The sequence below is a fragment of the Botryllus schlosseri genome, chromosome 14, assembly GCF_051294905.1.
Source record: "Botryllus schlosseri isolate E-star chromosome 14, Bs_hap1, whole genome shotgun sequence".
NCBI classification, from domain to species: domain Eukaryota; kingdom Metazoa; phylum Chordata; class Ascidiacea; order Stolidobranchia; family Styelidae; genus Botryllus; species Botryllus schlosseri.
This window is the reverse complement of record NC_137249.1, coordinates 10,054,241-10,074,458: the sequence shown is the minus strand read 5'-3', so window position 1 is coordinate 10,074,458 and position 20,218 is coordinate 10,054,241. Positions and strand designations below refer to the sequence as shown.

The window sequence follows — 20,218 nt, the reverse complement described above, 5'->3', positions numbered from 1 at the left end:
CGCCGGGGCGTTACTTCAGTGCTGATTTACTGTATCTCAGTCGAATTTTGCCTTATATTTAACCAAAATTCTTAAAAGAAAGGGGACAGTTGGGGGTCCTCCGAGGACACTTTTAAAAAAGCGGACGTATTGTAACCCTATAAAAATATTAGACGACATGTACTGGAGCTTTTCTTTTACGCTTACCATCGCCAAGGTTCAGTGCACATTGCAGGCAGAACTCCGTAATAGCGACAGCTAGTGTCTGAAAGTAATGCTACGCGTCAATATTGTCGTGTCTCGCTGCTTTTATCCCGAGCTACCTAACGTTATTTTCCAAGTATTTGTATATTCTGAGCTGCATATAAGGAATAGCTGAGCGTAAGACGGTTGAAATGGTAAGAAAGTTACTGTCACAATGAATTTTGAGGTTAAATGACCTATTATTATTTATTTAGCCGTTGAAACTCGACATCAATCGGAAATTGAGCGCTCGCTCAGATCGAGTAAAATGTGTAGATCTTCACCCGACGGAGCCCTGGGTTCTTGTGTCTTTATATAATGGTAAGATTCATACGAAAAGATGCATTAAGCACCGAAATTGATGCAAGATGTATTTAGGAAATGTCCACATTTGGAATACGGAGTCCCAGCAATTGGTAAAATCGTTTGAAGTTTGTGATTTGCCCGTCAGAGCTGCAAGATTCATCCCGAGAAAGAATTGGGTAGTCACTGGCTCGGTAAGTAATGGATCCATAGAATCTATGTGTCGATATGTATAAATAAAAATGTATGTATTTCTGATAATCTGTTCAGATATTGCTTTCTCTGATGAGTTGGTGTAAATGTAATCTGTGTATACTGTGTTGATTGTGATTGAATTGTTACTATTCTTGTGCACACTAATCAATGCTCATATTAATATATTGCACACCACTGGTATACCAGTGTCTTTTTCTGAACAATTTGAATCTTTTCAAGGATGATATGCTGATCAGAGTCTTCAATTATAACACTTTGGAGCGAGTGCACCAGTTTGAATCACACACTGACTATGTAAGATCCATCGCAGTACATCCAACCCAACCATATATACTCACAAGTAGTGGTAAGCATATTCTTCTTCGTTCAATCCATTTTTTGTGCTTCAATATCATTTTCCAAGTTACTGTATGTATCAAAGCATTTGTCTCCATATAGTATAGTGATTGGATCATAGTGGTCCACTTAAGCTGCTTGTAGCCTGTGAAGTATAGTGATTGTAGTTATATCCACAGTTTCTGATCTTGCACTTTTTTCGTCGTACATCGTCAAAAGAGAGTAACAAATAAGCCAAATGTGTCTCCAATCTGCGTATAAATATAGCGTGGCTTCAGCTTTGTCTAATGAAGTGTTGCAATTAGATGCTCATTTCCATTGCTCTACCCATTGCGGTCCTATGTTTTTGGCGAGGACCACCTGTAGACTGATTTCATGTCAATCGGAAATAATTATGAAATCCTTTGTTCTCTAAATTTTCTGCTGATTCGCTATTAGCAACCGATCAGCGTTGTCAAAACTATATCACAAGTTCGTCATAGTTTGAAACGAGCACGGAAGACAATAGTTAAAACATTTTGTAGAATGTAGATATTTCGCGGTTGTAGTATAAAGGTCTTGTTGAAGTATAATGAAGTAAAATTTAGAGAAGCATTTCAATTCCTGATTTGGTAGCTGGCCAACATCTTTCCCAAGCATCAGTTGTTTCAATTTATTTTTTAAACTTTTTAATATACCGTAATGATTTATTTATATGTTGTGCTTTTACTATTAATTACCGGTAGTGTATATAGTGTTGCTCAGTGGCTTGCTACCCATTTGTTTAGGCTAACAGTTCTGATCATCGCTTGCAGATGTGCAAGGGTGTATTTGCCACTGCTGTGATGGAATTTTATCAAAAATTAACGCACACTTCATCCTTTTAGATGATATGACAATTAAACTGTGGGATTGGGATAAGAAATGGAGCTGCACCCAAATATTTGAGGGCCACACTCACTACGTCATGCAAATCGTAATTAATCCTAAGGTAAGGTGATCTATTAAGGTTTATTGTGTTTGTAAAGTAAAATACATTTTGGAGATTCCAGTTTACTCTAGCGCAGTCACTCTTGTAGCAATGTTATCCTATGTCGCAATGTAGTATTCACAAATCTTTTTGTAAACAATGTTTTGTACTTCGTTCCAACTCATGTTTTCTGATTGTATACACCAGGATAACAATCAATTCGCCAGTGCTTCGTTGGACAGAACGATAAAAGTCTGGCAACTCGGTGCCACGACCCCGAATTTCACGCTCGAGGGCCATGAGAAAGGTATGCGCTTCAACAAGACAGTGTCATGATCGAATCATTAGCAGTCATGTTGGATATCGCTTTGGTTCGCAGGTGTCAACTGCGTGGATTACTACAGCGGCGGGGACAAGCCGTACTTGATATCCGGCGCCGACGATCGACTCGTTAAAATATGGGATTACCAGAACAAGACCTGCGTGCAGACTTTGGAAGGGCACGCGCAGAATGTAGTGTGTGTCAATTTCCACCCTGAATTACCAATCATCATGACCGGCTCGGAAGACGGTGAGATATCTATAATACGTTGACTCATTTGCTGGTTGCAATGTTTCGAGTACCCAAAACCAAATCGATGATAAATTAGGGCAAGTTTTTGTTGCACTAAAAACCCGAGAAAGTTACATTTATTTTTTCAATTTTAACAAAAGTTGCAGAAGTTGCATTTTGACCACTTTTTTCTCGGTTGGCTAAAAATTTTCCAGCTCAGCTCCCGGAATATTCGTAAAAGCGTTACTTCGGTGCTGATTTACGGTGTTTCAGTCGAATTTGGCCGTGTATCTCACCAAAATCGAAAACACTTTCATGAAAAATAGAGAAAGTTGCAAAATGTTGCAAAAAGTTGCATGAAAAAAATGGACAAAAGTTGGAAAAAGTTGCACTATAAGATTCCTTCATATAGCTTAAAACAGCATTCTGCATATCTTACGAGTACCGTATTTAGGAAGCTGCCGGAAGCTGGGAAAATAAGTTGCAAAAGTTGCAAAAACTTGCCCTATGATAATATTGATGATTCTAGTGAAGTAGTTAGAGGCAATTTTTTCCAGTGCTGAAATTACATGTCCTGTTTCGCTAAGATTTAAGTTTCAATGAGAATTATAGTTTCGATACTTTTTTCCCACTGTGCAAACCTTCGAACCTCATGTTTGTATCATGGCATACATAAGCGGATATGATGTTTCTGTGAAGTTGGGATCAACCCACAGTATCACAATCTGCAATTAATCGGTGTGGTTGAAAAAATATGTAATATGTGGTGTACAACTGCCATTATTTTCTTTTTCGTCACGTAAAAGTGATACTTTGACAGTCAACTTCACTTGAAGACTAATACTTGATTCGGAATTGAATCACCAGAGGTACACAAGTGCCATATGAATTAGGCGCATGTATTTGATGCCTCGCGATGGTCATTTTTTCTGATCGATTGGATAGAATTTGTTTTAGTTGATTTCCAGTATCCATGGTGTATCAATGATTTTATTTTGTCAATTCCACCAACTCTGATACGTTGACGTGCAGTACAGATTTTGCAGACTCTGTAACGATTTTGCAATTTTAGGCACCGTAAAAATTTGGCACGCTAACACGTATCGGCTCGAAACCACCTTGAATTACGGCTTAGAGCGAGCATGGTGCATTGCGTCTCTGAAGGTAACGTGAAAAATTTTGTGATTCCGCAAACTGCCAACATTTTTCTGGGGATGTTCTTTAGGGATCAAATAATGTGGCTCTGGGCTACGACGAAGGGAGCATACTCATCAAGCTGGGTCGCGAAGAGCCGGCGATATCGATGGACAGCAACGGCAAAATAATCTGGGCGAAGCACTCGGAAATGCAGCAGGCAAATCTGAAAGCTATGAGCGGTGAGTGATTCACGTTATTCGGATGTGCTGTCTATCGTAAAACCCTCTAAACCAGTGGTTCTCAACCTTTTTTTTTGACACGCCCCCTTTGTGATAGTGAAAAATTTCGCGCCCCCCTTATCGTCATATCACAAAATCCAACTGGGATGCTAGCAACCCCAACAGATTGTTTGACTGCTGATGAGAGAATTCAAAAATATGAAATTCGGTCTATATATAGAGAAACAAGCGTGAATTGGAGGTAAATCGCGCAGAGCGCGAACAAAATTGTCAGTTGACCGCTTCTTCGCGCCCCCCTTCAGATGCTTTCACGCCCCCCAGGTTGACAACCACTGCTCTAAACGGTAAAGACATAGAATATTCATTTGTCAACCATGCAAATCAATAACATATAAAAAAATGCAATTCAGCGAAATGTGATATACCGATAAACATGGTATATATGGGAGGTTTTATATAGCATAGTCATCAGAGCTGAGCCAACCATGCCCTCGAAAGTTTAGATATGCTCCCACCAGCCGGTCTACGTGTCGTCCATCCAGTGCAAAATTTCCTGCCGGCCCGCAAAGCAATCTATCTTTTCATATCCCAATCCCAATAGATGATAGCAAATATGAATGCCGCAGCATCTTCGAAGCAAACCGAACAATCCAAATCACGTCTGTGGTTCTTATGAGGAGTTTGCCTTACAGAAACTTCGACAGAACCACGCATAACAAAAATGTAGCATTGGATATTGACTCAATATTTGCTTCAAGTTGCAGACATTTGTCATCATTTATATTGCTTTTTGAAGGTTCATGTGTCCGCTAAATTTGTTTTGAAATTTTACCAGTCCAAGAGCCACTGCTTTTAAATTTACGTAATTTGGTTCCCACCGTGGCCTTAACGAAAACTGTTACTTCGATACTGTCGCAACAATTTATATCCGCTTGACCTTGTTGTTGCTCGTCAGATACCGATTTCAAAGACGGCGAACGCCTTCCGCTGGCCGTCAAAGACATGGGCAGCTGCGAAGTCTACCCGCAAAACCTGAAACACAATTCGAACGGACGCTTCGTTGTGGTATGCGGTGACGGAGAATATATCATATACACCGCGATGGCTCTTCGTAATAAGGCGTTCGGCAGCGCTTTGGAATTCGTTTGGGCCAACGAAAGCTCAGAGTGAGTGCAGGCATGTCGCGATTCCGTGTAGGCCAGTGTTATGAATCTGAATCTTCCCAGGTATGCGGTTCGGGAGAGTGGCACCGCCATCAAGTTGTTTAAGAATTTCAAGGAAAAGCAGACCTTCAAGCCCGATTTCGGTTGTGAGGGTCTGTATGGCGGGCACTTGCTGGGCGTTAAGACCAGCCAAGGCCTTGCTTTCTATGCCTGGGACACGCTGGAGCTGGTCAGGAGAATCGAAATCATTCCGAGAGACGTGAGTGTGACCGTGTATTGAAAAGTTCGTGGATATGTAACTGGAACGAGGGTTTTATCCCGTTGTCCAGAATGAAACAAATGGCGTTACAACATTGTTACCGTGATATTTGTTGCTATTTGACTGGTTGCAACTGCTTAATTGTGAAAATGTGGCTATATTTTTAGATAGTCGGCTGTGAAAAAAACTGTCCTGTGGCTTAACTGCTTGGGTGTGAAAATAAGTAAGCCTTTGCAGCCAAGTTGCTTGGCCAAATAATACATACACTTATGTTGGATTGTACTATGATGGAACGGCTTTTACTCTCACTATGAATACAGTTGAGACTCTACGTGGTGCATATATATACACGAGACCATTGCTTCGCGCCATCCAATGTCATTCTATGAACCTGCATAGAATTGACTGCTTACAGGCAGATTTTTTCGACTCTAGAATTTGTCCATGTTTAAAATATAATCGATCCGCAAAAAAATTAGATGTTCTCTTTACTGGTAGACGATTTGGTGTGCTGGCGACCCTGATAATTTGGTTTGTTTCTTGATAATCTCGAACTTCTGCTTTTCTCGCAACAGATATATTGGTCGGATAACGGCGACTTGCTGTGCATCGCGACTTCGGAATCGTTTTTCATATTGAAATACGACCAAGATAAAATCGCAGAGGCTCAAGAAAACAAAGAACTCGTCACGGAAGACGGAATCGAAGACACATTCGATGTGAGTTAATTGTGCCGCCGGCCGTCTCGCTCAAGCGTCAGAGTTTTGACTGGTGTGCGTCGTATAGGTTTTGGGCGAGATCGAAGAAGTCGTGAAGACTGGAATATGGGTCGGCGACTGTTTTATTTACACAAACTCGGTGAACAGACTGAATTATTATGTCGGCGGAGAAATTGTCACGATCGCCCATCTCGACAGGTAATAAACAGTGTGTTTTGTTTCATGTTCGATTTATTTTTGCTGATCTCTCTTGGACCACTTTTCGTTTGGAAGTGTCGCTTTTAACTGACAATTTTAATCTAGTCATTTCAAAGTCTGTCGTAACTATAAAACCCTCTCCAGTCTGCAAATTCATATCTTGCCTCACTAAGCAGGTTCAAGGGAAATTTACTTTTTTTATCTTTATGACGCTGGACGCTGACCAAAATACCCTGTTGCATACGTTGACTCTTTTGTGGCTTATGTGCCTGTGTGTGATCCGTGCCGGGCACCGTATTGTGTATAGATCGTTCCTTCGTTGTTAGCTTATATTAATGGTTATGGTTTTGTCACGCGTCCTCGCTTCACAGGGTACTTTACCTCCTCGGATACATTCCAAAGGACAACCGCCTGTACTTGGGTGATAAAGAACTCAACGTGGTACGTGTGCTCTGTAGACTTTGCCACGTCTTGTTCCGTACGCGATTATTTTTCTCATTTCATTTTCAAGGTGAGCTATTCGCTGCTGCTATCCGTCCTCGAATATCAAACCGCGGTGATGCGGAAAGACTTTGAAACTGCGGATAAAGTCTTGCCGTCGATCCCCAAAGACCAACGTACGAGGGTCGCTCATTTTCTCGAGAAACAGGTCGGTAGCGACGGCCTTTACAGTCCGACTTGACGTGCGCTTGAACCCGTCGTTTTTTTTTTGTCGTTGCAGAATTTCAAAGTACAGGCGATGGCTGTTACGGCCGATCCCGAACACAAATTTGAACTCGCGATTGGTCTCGGCGATGTGAGAGTCGCTTACACGCTGGCGAAAGAGGCCGAGGTAGATGTCGTTTGTTAGGACTGTTGCCGAGCTGAGCCTGCATCGTCTCGGGCTTCAATAGCTTCGATCTTTTTGAGATGGTCATTAGGACTCTTCAAAAATGACTTTTTTTCTCAAATCGCACTGGCTACTTGATAAAATTGTTAGGTTACCTAATTTAAGCCTACACACTAAATTTGGTTCAATCCCAGCAAGTAACCGCTTTGCTACCGGAGAAGAAAGTTTCTATTCTTTGTTTATTTATTATAGTTGTGCTCACCTATTATTTTATTCAAATCAAAATTTTTTGACGGCAATAACTCCGTTTCCACTGGTTGGAATTGAACCAAATTTGGTGAGGATCGTTTCTATAGACAGCCTAACACTTTCATGGGGTGAACAGAAAATTTTCAAATTTTTTAATATTTATTTTTATATAATAAATAGAAACTTTCTTCTTCTGTAGCAAAGCGGTTACTGGCTGGGATTGAACCAAATTTTGTGTGTAGGCTTAAATTAGGTAACCTAACAATTTTATCAAGTAGCCTGTGCGATTTGAGAAAAAAAGTCATTTTTGAAGAGCCCTAATGGTCATAGTCAATGGCGAAGTATTGAAAAATTGAGAATAAACGTTTTTTCATTATGGTTGGATGCATGAAGAATTGTCAGTGATGGTCAGTAAAGTACGGAATTAGGTTTGGTTTGCTTGTTGCTCTACTTGGTTGTGTTTTTGTGCTGCTTTTGCCTCTGCTTCACATGTTTGGGCGAAACTGAAGTTTTTCTTTTCAAAATTCAACTGTAAAGAGCAAGTAGTTTTCCCAATAACTGTTCAAGTAGAAGTGTTAATAGCCTAAAAATACTTGACTAGGTAATGCAAGATAGGCCAAACCTACTTGGTACTATGAAAAAGCGGAAGTACTTTGTTACAAACCACCTCTGGTATGTCTAAAGTCTGCCACTTCTTCCCTTTCTGCATCCGAGAGAAAAGTCCCCGTTCGACAAATGTAACAGTTTCGTCTTTCCTTCTCTGCCGCAGTCGCAGCAAAAGTGGAAGCAATTGGCGGAAATGGCGACTTCGAAATGCGAATTTGCGCTGGCGCAAGAGTGCCTTCACCAGGCGCAGGACTACGGCGCGTTGCTGCTGCTCGCCACGTCGGCCGGCAACGCCAGCATGGTGTCGGCGTTGGCCGAAGGCGCCCAATCCGGAGGTGAGCTCGGGATGCCCGCGACGGTTCTGGAGCTTGATTTTTTAAAAATTGTGCTGTTCCAGGGAAGAACAACGTCGCGTTCTTATCTTATTTCGTAACCGGGCAGAAAGAGAAGTGTCTGCAGCTGCTGCTAGACACCGGGCGTCTGCCGGAGGCGGCGTTTTTTGCCAGAACTTACGCTCCTAGTGAAGTTTCAAGGTGAGGCTTCGCACGACTATCAAACGCTGTAATCGCTGGTGTTAAATTTTGAATTCTACGTATGTCTCGTTGATCGATATTATTCCGTCGATATTTTATTCATGCATTTATTAAAGACACTCTTGGAGGTGCAGAATTCGTTACTCAATTGAATGATATATTAATATTGAAATAAACCAGAATGTTTTCGGCTCACACTCGTCAGGGGTAATCGTCAGCAAGCAACTGGTAGGGAATTGAATTTCAATATCAATGTATTATTCAAGTGTATATTTTTTGTAAGTATAGGCCTACTAGTGTCTCGTTATCAGCTGACAGTGTTGGGATCAAGTCGCTACCTTGGACTCGCGTCACAGACGAGTCATTTGTTTCAAAATTTTTAGTGGAGTCTCGCAAATGTTCCGAATTGAAGTCGTGGAATATTATCTGTTTAATTTTCATGTGTGAATGCGTATTCGTAATTGCATAGGCTGGACCGTGCAGAACTTTTCAAAGTGGGTGCCACACCCTGCCCGAACCATTAACACGATATGAGTCACCGTGATTATTTAGGTTGATTGTTGATAATGCTGCCTGCAGGGTATGGCGTATTTACTTCTTTCAAAATACTATGGGAGTATAACGCAACATAGCCTAAGCGATGTTTATTGACTTAAATTCTGCATGAAGGCTATAGAGATAACGCAGGCCCCATACGTGTGTAGAGAGTAAATATAACTATAATGTTTGACTATGCAGCCTAGGAGTTGTATGTTACTACCTTTGGTCGTAATTGCCAAGAAAGAACCAACTTCAGTTCTTATATACCTGACTTAATATATCTATGCATGGTTGTAGCAGTGTTGGGATGACTCGAGTCACCTTTTTCGCATGACTTGACTTGACTCGACGTATCAGAAATGTGGATTGACTCGTGACTCGGAGCAAAATTCACGAGTCAATTTCAGGTCATCAACTAATCGGTGTCGCTAAAAATCACTGTATCTTGCATATGTTCAGATTGTTCGCAAAACGCTAGTGTAACCCGTGAGAGCGACCAATCATTCAATGATCGTGCGTTTCACTGATCCTCGATTGTTCTCTCACAAATAAATTGACCGCAAATGAAGTGATCGAAGCTTACAGCTTACGTTGTTATAATTCTAGTAGTAAAGTAATATAATAGCAAAATGTATATTTCCGTTCTCTGTTCTTACCTTAACTAAACCTATTGTTTTATTGAAATTGACTTCGAATATAGTTTAGTCCTAGCAGCCATTGGCGCAGGCCTAATTGTATCATATCTATTTGTAAATGGGTAATGTATTGAATCTTATCAATTCGTTTCTCCATTCTCTATTCCGGTTGGTAACTATAAACTGTGGCTATGCAATTACGTAGTTTAACAGTTCTACGTATATGTGAGTGCGGGTACAGCGCCTTCTTGTGTGTAGGCTGTATTTAACTCTATATTCGGTCATCCGTTTGGAATCAATAAACACTCAAACTGTATTTCAGACAGCTAGCAAATTGCAATAACGTAATCATACCTCATACATACTTCGAAAAGGCAACTTGACTTGAAATGTGACTTGACTCGTGACTTGACTTGACTCGAGTCACCTCCAAAAATCGAGTGACTTGACTTGACTCGAGTCACCTTTGAAACTCGATTCACTTGACTTGACTCGAGTCAAAATGTACAATGACTCGAAATGACTCGTGACTCGAAGGTAGTGACTTGATCCCAACACTGGGTTGTAGTGATTTTATAATGCCATTATGACAGTTACTGCTGTCTTACCTGCGTTGTTCCTGGGAATGGAAGTGTATATCAAAACCGTAAATGGAAATATAATCTGGTTAAAAGGATTAATATTGATCACATCAATTTGTGAAGTAGAATATTTGAGATTATGACTTGAAAATCGTTGTATGAAAGGATCGTGCAACTGTGGAAGGAGAGTCTTGGCAAAACGAATAAGAAAGCGGCCGAGTCGCTAGCCGACCCGAAGCAATACGAAAACTTGTTCCCGCAAATGAAGGCGTCGCTCGTGGCCGAACAGTATTTGAAAGCGACGGAACAGCCAAGGCCGGCGGACCATTATTTGCAAGTGCCGGTAAAGTGGATTTTGTAGTCATGTTGTTGTGAGAGATTCTGCAGTTATTTTTCTGAAATTACCACATTTTTTCTAATTTGTTTCTGTAGACTGTCCGAGATGCCTATTCGATTTGTAGTCTTCATAAGAGGTGGTCAGTGACAAAGTACCAGGGTTGTGACCAAGTGGCAATTTAATTCCACTTCACTGTGTTTGGACTCAAGTCGAGTCATTTTCAATTCACAACTGAGTCGAATCCGAGTCAGTGTTGAGACCAGAGTCCAAATCCAAGTCCTATGTTTATTTTCGAGTTCAATCCTGTTCAACTGGTTTGGCTGAAATTGAATTCCTCTTATTCATAAAATAGTGATTTTTCTCACTTTACACGGTTTCTGGCACTATTTTACAAACACCAGTACTCATAGACGAAATACGGATAATGTCGTAGCTTACTATTCTGTCTGTGTTAGCGGTCTGAGTCTTGAGTCATATGACTATATATGAAAATGAATATGTTCCATATATGAATATATTCCATATCTGTACAGAGCAACTCTGAGAGAAACATCCTCGAAGAAAGCGAAGGATTTCACGGAGTGGACGGCGCCGTCGTTCAGGTACGACTTTGAGCCATGAAAATTTTGATTTGAAAAAATTTTGATTTGGAATTTTATCGTCACCCCCTGCACTTTGGATGTAAAATGCAGGAACCGGAAATTGAGCCCGAAGTGAACGTGCCGCTGATTATCCCCGAAAAAAGTGACGTTCAGGCAGATACCCAGGAAGAGGTATTTGGCGCATGGCACTGTTGATCATTGCATGGCGGTTTGTAGCAGCCGACCCGCACCCTAACTCTTTCCGTAACACATTTCAACAACAGCAAAATTTCTCTTTTGATGTAGATCTTATCAGAGATGACATGAGCATGGAGTTGAATTTGAGATAACTATGGAGTTTAAAAGTTTGGTTTGATTAGGATCGTATCTAGATTTACAATTTTCGTGCGAAATTTCGATTAACCAATAATGATGATGATAGGATGTAAATTTTGGATCCAGAACAAGGTTTGAATTTGCAAATAATCAATTCACTTGTCTCTGCGCCGTGATGAACCTATTTGCTGTGACAGTAATGGCACATAAACTGCGCTATAGTAACGTTTTTGGTTTCGAAATATTACTTTACTAGTACCATTGAAGGCAACTAACTCCTTTTGTATGAGACTTTGTAGTGCCTGAACTAGACTTGCAATCCTCAATCTAGTGCAAGCCAAGTCGGCGAAACTGCCTTGTGTGATTGCCCACTTGGGTTTCCCGGATGGATGACGTTGTTCCGAATGTCGAAGTCATGATAATTCGTACTCGTATCTGTTACTATGAGATGTTTGAGACGTCAATATACTCGTGTTAATTCCTAAACCTATATTGTCTGTCCCAACTTCCTTCTTGTGCAGACTCACGGCATTGAAGTTTACTCTAGTCAACTATTCTGATCGGAATTATCCTCGAAGCAGTGTGTTGTATTTGTGTGGCGGTGTGGGTTCGATTTTCTTTTTACACTCCTTCCTCGATTCACATTCTGACATGCGTGTGATATTCAATTTTTTTAATAAAATGTTCGAAGATGGTAGCGCGGTAGTGGTGTGATTTTTACTCTTCACATGGGTGTTGTGTGCAGTGCATCTGGTGGGTGTCATGATCGAATGCCTCAGTATTCTCAACGGATAGAAGTAGTTCTCTTTAACTCTCTTGCCTGTACTATTCAATCATTCTTTAACATGGGACACAAAGTGTCACGGTCCGTTGTGTACATCGCTGGCCGGATTTAAGTAATAACCATGTCTTTGAATATTGTTATTTCCAGGAAACGTCCGATACGGAACAGCAGAAAGAGATCGCAGACCCGGCAGAACCTGTCCAGCAACAACACCACCAGGTTTCTTCTACTGGCTTCCAGTCCACGCTCGATGTATAAACGACATAAAATCTAAGCATGCGCCTCGGTTTTGCACGCACAACTTTTCGTTGGCTATTCCTTCGATCAGTATTATTTGTCACAGAAAACTTTGGTGTTTGCTTTGCAGCAGAGAATGAATGATCCAATTTCTGCTTTACGTGCTACCATATTCCTAACTTGTCGTACTGGATTCGGTTACACTTGGCTTGCTTATTCCCCACTTCTGATCAATGAACTTATTCTTTGCTGTAATTTTCGTGAAGTCCTCGATTTCAAGCGGCATTTGTAATTTAAGCTGTTGTTAGCAACTTTTCAAGATGCGTTCAATGCCTGTAGGTTCAACATGGTCGATCAATGCCTTCTAGTTTACCGTGAACTTTGCATGTACAAGATTTAATCGAATTCTCCCTGTGGTCATAGAATTGCCTTGTTTCTATGACGCCATATAAGCTTGTGCACGTCTACACTTTAATGGCCTATTGTATGGTAATAGATTATGTCTGCATGGGAAGCAGCGAATTTGAGCACTGTTTTGGTAACGGCTGTTGGCAACGAAACTTTGTCGACCTGTTTTGCTTGCACTTTCCCTGTTCGGCCAGTAATCTCATGCATCCATTTTAGGACTTGGACCTGGATATTGAAAACCTCGACCTGGATGACGTAGACACTTCGGATATCAATTTAGATGACGAGCTTTTGGAAGACTGATGTCGCGATCGAATACACTTCTCTATGGGAACTCTGCGGGATCGCTGCCGCTCATGGCGGTTGTAGACTCTATACAATTGTAAATTATGATATATAACATGGAATGTTGTCCTACGAGTCGGCAGGTAGTCTTGTGGCAATAAATAAAGAGTATTGAGACGAAGCGGCTCGTGTTTGATGCGCTCGGGACTGGAGTGCGTACGCTGTGTACTTCTACGGGGGAGGTCAATCACGGTACTAAAGTACGAAACGTACGTTCATTACTTCAAAACGCTGCAAGATTGCGATAATACGAAGATGTGAGGTAGTCGAAACGGCTTGGTAGTCAAAAGTAAATTGTTTTAGGATGTTGATAGGCATGAGGTATCGCGGTTAATCAGGCTGGGCAAAGTCTGAGTACCTGGGTGATTTGATTCTGAATCGAGCATTAACCGTCGAGTATCAGTTATTATGACGTCATGAAAGATCGCAAGATGCATCTTTTCGGCTAACTCAAAATATGATTAATGACATCGCAGGTGGAAGCATTTAAAAAAGATTATATTGGCCTATCCTGCCACGATAATGTCTAATGGAAATGGGTATATCGCCCGGCTTTTATGTAGGTTTACCTAATTTTGGAATCGCGAAAGGGAGACACACTTTTATGAAACCATAAAAGTACATTTTCCGAAATTGAAAACATATGATTTAGTTATTATATTTACTGGAAATCTGATTTGACTCCTGCGTAACCCGTCGTCTATATCTTTTAGGCCGAAATTTACCGTCTTTTAGTGGTCTTATTTGTTCCACTTAGGCAAAACGGAGGATAAATTGTCAAAAAGGAGGACATTTGAACGAAGGGAAGATATTTCTTCAAAAAGGAGGACAAAACCTCCTAAAGGAGGACGTATGGCAACTCTATTTCATGCCAATGTCCCTCATACTGGCGAAATGGAAGTCAAACTAACAACTGGAGTAAGTTTTGGATGTTCGGTTCGGTTTATTAGCAATTTTTATCAGTTCAATGCACCACAAAAAATTTGCGATACAATGAAAACGATAGGAAGATGTAGAAACGACTAGGACATAACCTACCTGAGTAATTCCCACACAGGCGCGTAAGCCTGCCGAAGAAAACGGGGATTGAATTGTTTTCAAATTTACGTCGTGTTGACGAAACATCACGAATGATATACTCTACTTTCGCACGCTACGATAAGTTTACACTCGATCGCGCCACAATCATTCCGACTCGAGAACAAACGAATACACAATACGCGACTATGTTCACAGATTAAATTTGGATTAATAGTAGGCTTACCATATTTCGGAAATGAAAAAAGAGGACACTTTTTCAGAAATTTCAGACAAGCAAAACTGTAGAAGAATTCTCAAAAACAGGTAAATTTCACCCGCTTCATGATCGGTTGACTAAAAAAAAAAAAAAAGGTCATCACTTCCGCTCAGAGCTCAAAATCACGTTTTTCACTCCACATTGCTAGGTGGATGACTAAAAAAAAAAAAAAAAAAAAAAAAAAGGTCTTCTTTTCGCTCAGAGCTGAAATCACCACTTTTCCCTCCGAAATACCCGCCGGAGCTTCACTTCTGCGTTAATTTGCGGCATATCACTCGCAATTTCCTCTAAATCTGACCTAAATTTTCAAAAAAGAGGACAAAATCTCAAAAAAGAGGACAAAAGGGCGTCCTCCGAGGACACTTTCAACAAAGAGGACGTATGGTAAGCCTAGATTAATAGGAACTATTTTCACAAATGTCCAACTATCTTCTGGAATTCGTTTCGAAGAGTGACGATTGCAGATGAGTCAGAACTAGGGATGGTGTGAACCTCGGAAAGGTTTAGGTTCGTGTGAACGCGAACCTTTTTGAAACGTTCTGTGTGAATGCGAACGTGAACCTCATGACGTCACGGGACGTCATATTGCTCATCCAACCCTACATTTCAGTGCAGTGATAGCCTATATTAATATGCACGATACCTAGCGGCGACTTGGGCCGCATAATGCCACACAATGCTGAAGTAGGCTACATATTGACGTTTTAAACGTCACCAAATGTATCAACTTGGGCAATCAAATGATACAAGAATCCCATGAAATCAATAACTTCCGTCACTTTACCAACAATTTCGACGAGGAATTGCAAGGGAATATACGACATGCTTTAACGGTCTAGGCCAGACCGGACAATGTATTCGGCGTCTAGGTATATTGCTACGTTGATATCGAGCAGAGTGTAAAACGGGCTTAAAATTGCTACCGATATTACACACTTAAGAAATTATACAGCAATAGCCAACACTCCAATCGCATGGATTTGGTTTTTATGATACAATAAACATATGAAATCAAGATTGACTCCGTACGCCTTCTAGATTTTTTACATCAGACAACAATATATATTTCATTGATTGGTTGGATGAGCAATGAGCATCATTCGCTGACTACCTGCATGTAGTGTATTTCACTCTTGATGCGGTATGATTGCGAGTCAAGCTCACAGCAGAGGGTCACTGGCGTAGCAGCATGTGCTGCCGCCCCTGGCTCTCGATTAAAATGCCGCCACCTAAGTAGACCGCAGCAAATCTCGACATATATTCCTGTTCAAGCAATCTTGTCAATAAAAATAATCACAAATAATACGCCGCGTTTCAGCGTCAGCGTCTCAACGTTAATAACGCCAAAAATAATAAAGACAAGAAATAGCGAACGAATGTATTGTGCACATAGGGGAGGCGAGTGGCGCAGTGTGTAAATCAACTGCGCTGCGACACCAATGGTGGTTAGTCCGAACCCTTGCTCAGGCTAGTTTCTATGTGTCGGAGGTTTATCTGGGCTCCTCATCGCTGATCCCGCTGTACCAACAGTGTCTTGAAAAGACCCAGAAACACAGTAAGTCACGCTGCACAAAGTCGGCATCCGAGACCAGAAGTTGAATGCATGGGAGAGTGATATGAAGAGTGAATAGTGAAATGAAAGTGAACAATAGCGAAGCGCTTGAAGAAAGACGCAAATACCAACGATACTTAAAAAGACAATGACACTGAACAGTATAATTTCCATGTCGTGATGTACAAGGACGAACAAGCGTCATTGAAGTGCCTTGAATTCATAATAATAGGCCTAACAATATTGTGCAAATAGAAAATCAATAGCCGCCTTAAAACATAACATTTTTGGCTTTCGCCGAAACAAAATCAGCGATAATATCCTCAAATTCAAGTTTTTGAACGTAGTCTCTTTCTATAGACAGATTGGATAGAGCTGATGGGCGATCATCATTCATGGCAGAACGTAAATGCGACCTAATCAGTTTGAGGTTTGAGAAGCTCATCCTCTCACAGCAAGCAATTCAAACACCAATGGTCAGATAAAGTTACAGACACGAGCATAAATACGGTGTCGAATGAAGTAGCTTTGCATTAACTACCCACTGTAAAACATCAAACGCTGTTGCACTATACGATCAAACGTGGTTTCACTGCTCCGCACCAGCGTCTGTCAAATTCCGCAGCTAACTCCAAAAAGTCCACCTCGGCGTTGTCATGAGTGCTGGTGAATAAATTGGGACTTTCGCTTTGCAGCAGCGCCTGGGGATTAAAATTCCTAACATATCATTTAAGTGGTGTATGCCGGTAAACCTAGTTTCAGCTTCAAGTTTAATCTGCTTCTATGTATTTCTGCTTGTCTTGCTTTCTTCTTCTTTCTAAAGAAAGCTCCACTCTCTTGACACGTTTCATTTTCGAGTCCTAATTAACACTTGTATAAATTTAAGCACAATCTGTCAATCTGACAATTAATACCAACTTAAGCAGTTCCTAGGACTGGTTTACCTTCACACCTATCTCGGTCTGCTGTACCAAATCGTAACCCACAGTATAGAATAGATCAATAACCTACGAATAGATGCGCAACTTAGTTGTCACACTTGAATAGCAAGACAAGCCTACTGCTGAGCTAGCTAAAAGCAGCATAATTGGTCTTGGTCATCCTATAGTTCGCAAGGCCCCCCTAGCGCTCAAATTTAACAATACTGATCTTAATCGAAAGATATTGGTGCCCTGATTCCGGAAATACAATTTAAATGCTGGTCTGAAAATCGGCATAGTTCCGAATAATCGCTCGATATAATTTCTATTATCATAATCAATTGGTCATTGTGTTGCGATTGTTAGGAACAACCGGCCATGACGGTTATTTCGGAGTGGTTCCATTGCCATGTTAACTTATTAAGTCGTGTTTTCGGAATCAGCGCAACACTAGCTTTCGATTGAGACCAGCAGTTTGATTAAATTTAACTCAGACGCCAGCTATAGGACTACCAATTACGCTGCTTTTAGCCGGCTGTGTACACTGTGCACTGTGCATCCTCATTTTGCCGCCCCCTTCGAGCCTGCCGCCCCTGGCGCAGAGCCAGAACCGCCAAGTGGCTGCTACGCCACTGCAGAGGGTCACTAAATATTCGAGCAAACTTTCGTAACAAAGCAGGTAAAATTTTTGAGATTGTCAAGGTGCATGCTCGTATATTGTTGATTTTTTAAAGCTGCCAGCGCCATGCATATACAGTGGCCCGCAGTTGAAATGCAATAAATTTCAATCAAAGATGTTACAATAAGTGAAAATTGTAATATCTGAGAGAGCTCACAGTGAAGAGCCTACCAAGGTTCGTTTGTGAACGTGAACATCTCAATCTCTGAGGTTCACACACAGAACGCGAACGTGAACCTCATGTTCACACCATCCCTAGTCAGAACTTGTGATATCGAGCCGGCAACACATCTTCTGATGAGCAAATCAATTCAAATCAATTTCGCCACTGGAATCTATTTCTATTCACAATCACAGCATGTTATGAATATATTAATTAATTCCGTTCAATTCCCAAGTCTTGAAACAGTATCACCATAGTACCCTATATGGTGTCGACACAGGCAAATCTCACGCCTCAGTGAAATTGTATCACGTCACAATTTTCATTTGGCTACAGGCAATTTGACAGTCATTTTTGACCGGCTTGCCGAGCGTTAAATTTGGTAAAACGGGTATCAATCGAAAGCTGACTCTGCACTGATTACGAAAATATAAATTTTATTCCGCTCGTGGCCCTGGAACTCTCACAATCAGCCTCGAATGTTATGTTATGTTATTCATTGTTATGGAGATTGGCATTGGGACGCAACAATGCTGTCTGGCGAAACGAGAGAATAACTCAAGAGAAAAAGAGCCAGACACCATTGTTGCTCGTCAAGCCGGTCAAAAATGACCATCAAATTGCCTGTAGCCAAATGGAAATTGTGACGTGATACAATTTCACTGAGGCGTGAGATTTGCCTGTGTCGACACCATATAGGACACTATGGTATCACATCACAATCGAAGCAGACGTGATAACTTCGGCTGGCGCGTCAGATATCATATTTCTACCCGCCAGGATGTGCCAATCACTTCATTTTGCGTAAAATCTCAGTGGAAGATTGTGAGCTCTCGCGTGTCGCTGTGCGTGCTGCGTGCACCTAGTCGATTCCTGCTAATTGGCTGCAGTGGTAATACGCATCGCTGAATACAAGAAACAACCAAGATACAATATCTAAAGGACGGGGTTTCGAGTTTGAAATGGGGGAGGGGTTACGACCCCCAAAACCTCCTAGCGATTCGCACCTGATCCCACAACATAGATGTACTGTGCTACTGACCACTTCTGGCAGTGGTTCCCATCTTGGAGTCCACGGACCCCTTGGGGGTCATTGAGAAAGCACTAGGGGGACCGTGATTACCTTGATGAATATTGGGGAGAAAACGAATATTTTCATTCTCTCTTTAAATGCAGTATGCACATTGCACAAGTGTCAAGCTCAAGCACGCGAAAATACACTGTACAGTGTACTGGTATGTATTAATAATGAAAGCTATACCGCTACATAAAAGTACCTACAGTGTGTACAGAGGTAGCCTACACTGTACAGTAGCCTACACTGCAATTGTACATCGGCCTAACAATCCTACATCAGTTTAGTCGCTTAGTTCATGAAAGGCAACAACAGCCCTCGCAATAAATTTACTAACGTTGAAAATGTTCGGCGTGGAACTTTGCGTCACCTTTTTAGAAATGTATATCTCCAGCTAGAAACTTCTGGTCTTCTTCCCTTGCTGTGCAGATGTGGTGCATTTATCGTCCGTCATCCCATTTTTTCTTTATATTCATATATATTTTCCCCGCATTTTCTACTTTCTTAGTTTTAGTACTATGTCAATTCTCAACTTTTGTTCTTTCGTTCGTTCGTTTTCTTTCTTTAACAACAACAACAACAACAACAACAACGGTTGCCAGTAAACTCGCCCCAAAGTAAATTCGGCCCAGGCAAATTCGGCCATTACATCAGTAAATTCGGCCCACCGAGAATATTGTATTATAATGTATTACCAACCGTTAACATGAATTAATTACATAATTATACTATTATTAAGTGATTTGGATGTCAGGGTATGCGTAGATCGCGTAATCACGGGAGATAGCGCGGATATTCACGGGGACCGAATTTACCGACGGCCGAATTCACCGGTCAATTCACTGGTTACTCGGTCAATTCTGCCCTCGGAGAATTTTTTATAAAAATGTATTACCAACTATTAATGTGAATTAATTTCATAATTATATTATTATCAAGTGATTTGGAGAACAGGGTATGCGTATAAATATATATATGTATATATATATGCCGATGTTTACGGGGCCGAATTTACCGACAGCCGAATTCAATCGGTATATTCGGCCCTCAGAGAACATTGTGTGAAATTGTATTACGAACTAATAATGTGTATTATATTACATAATTATAATATTATCAAGTGATTTGGAGGTTAGGGGTTAGGTTTAGGGTTAGGATTAGGGTTAGGTTAGGGTTAGGATTAGGGTTAGGTTAGGGTTAGGTTAGGATTAGGGTTAGGTTAGGATTAGGGTTAGGA

At 41.1% G+C, this 20,218-nt stretch overlaps 1 protein-coding gene across 4 annotated transcripts; it reads left to right on the top strand.

Annotated features, from left to right (window-relative positions):
- Positions 1-220: 220 nt before the first annotated feature.
- Positions 221-13,416, top strand: LOC145455453 (coatomer subunit beta'-like). Of its 4 annotated transcripts, none has more exons than XM_080333432.1 (23): positions 221-377; positions 438-543; positions 601-719; positions 961-1,087; positions 1,944-2,047; positions 2,234-2,333; positions 2,406-2,597; positions 3,652-3,743; positions 3,805-3,955; positions 4,911-5,121; positions 5,182-5,377; positions 5,953-6,096; positions 6,164-6,294; positions 6,666-6,735; positions 6,806-6,943; positions 7,016-7,126; positions 8,142-8,313; positions 8,376-8,511; positions 10,433-10,610; positions 11,138-11,206; positions 11,297-11,377; positions 12,453-12,524; positions 13,167-13,416. In XM_080333432.1, the coding sequence occupies exons 1-23, from the start codon at positions 375-377 to the stop codon at positions 13,251-13,253; spliced, it is 2,790 nt and encodes a 929-aa protein (XP_080189558.1). In that variant the 5' UTR covers positions 221-374; the 3' UTR covers positions 13,254-13,416. The 4 variants fall into 4 exon arrangements, with proteins under 4 accessions (XP_080189558.1, XP_080189557.1, XP_080189560.1 ...); XM_080333431.1 differs by having other exon boundaries at positions 12,453-12,557; XM_080333434.1 differs by lacking the exon at positions 11,297-11,377.
- The last annotated feature ends 6,802 nt before the right edge of the window (positions 13,417-20,218 follow it).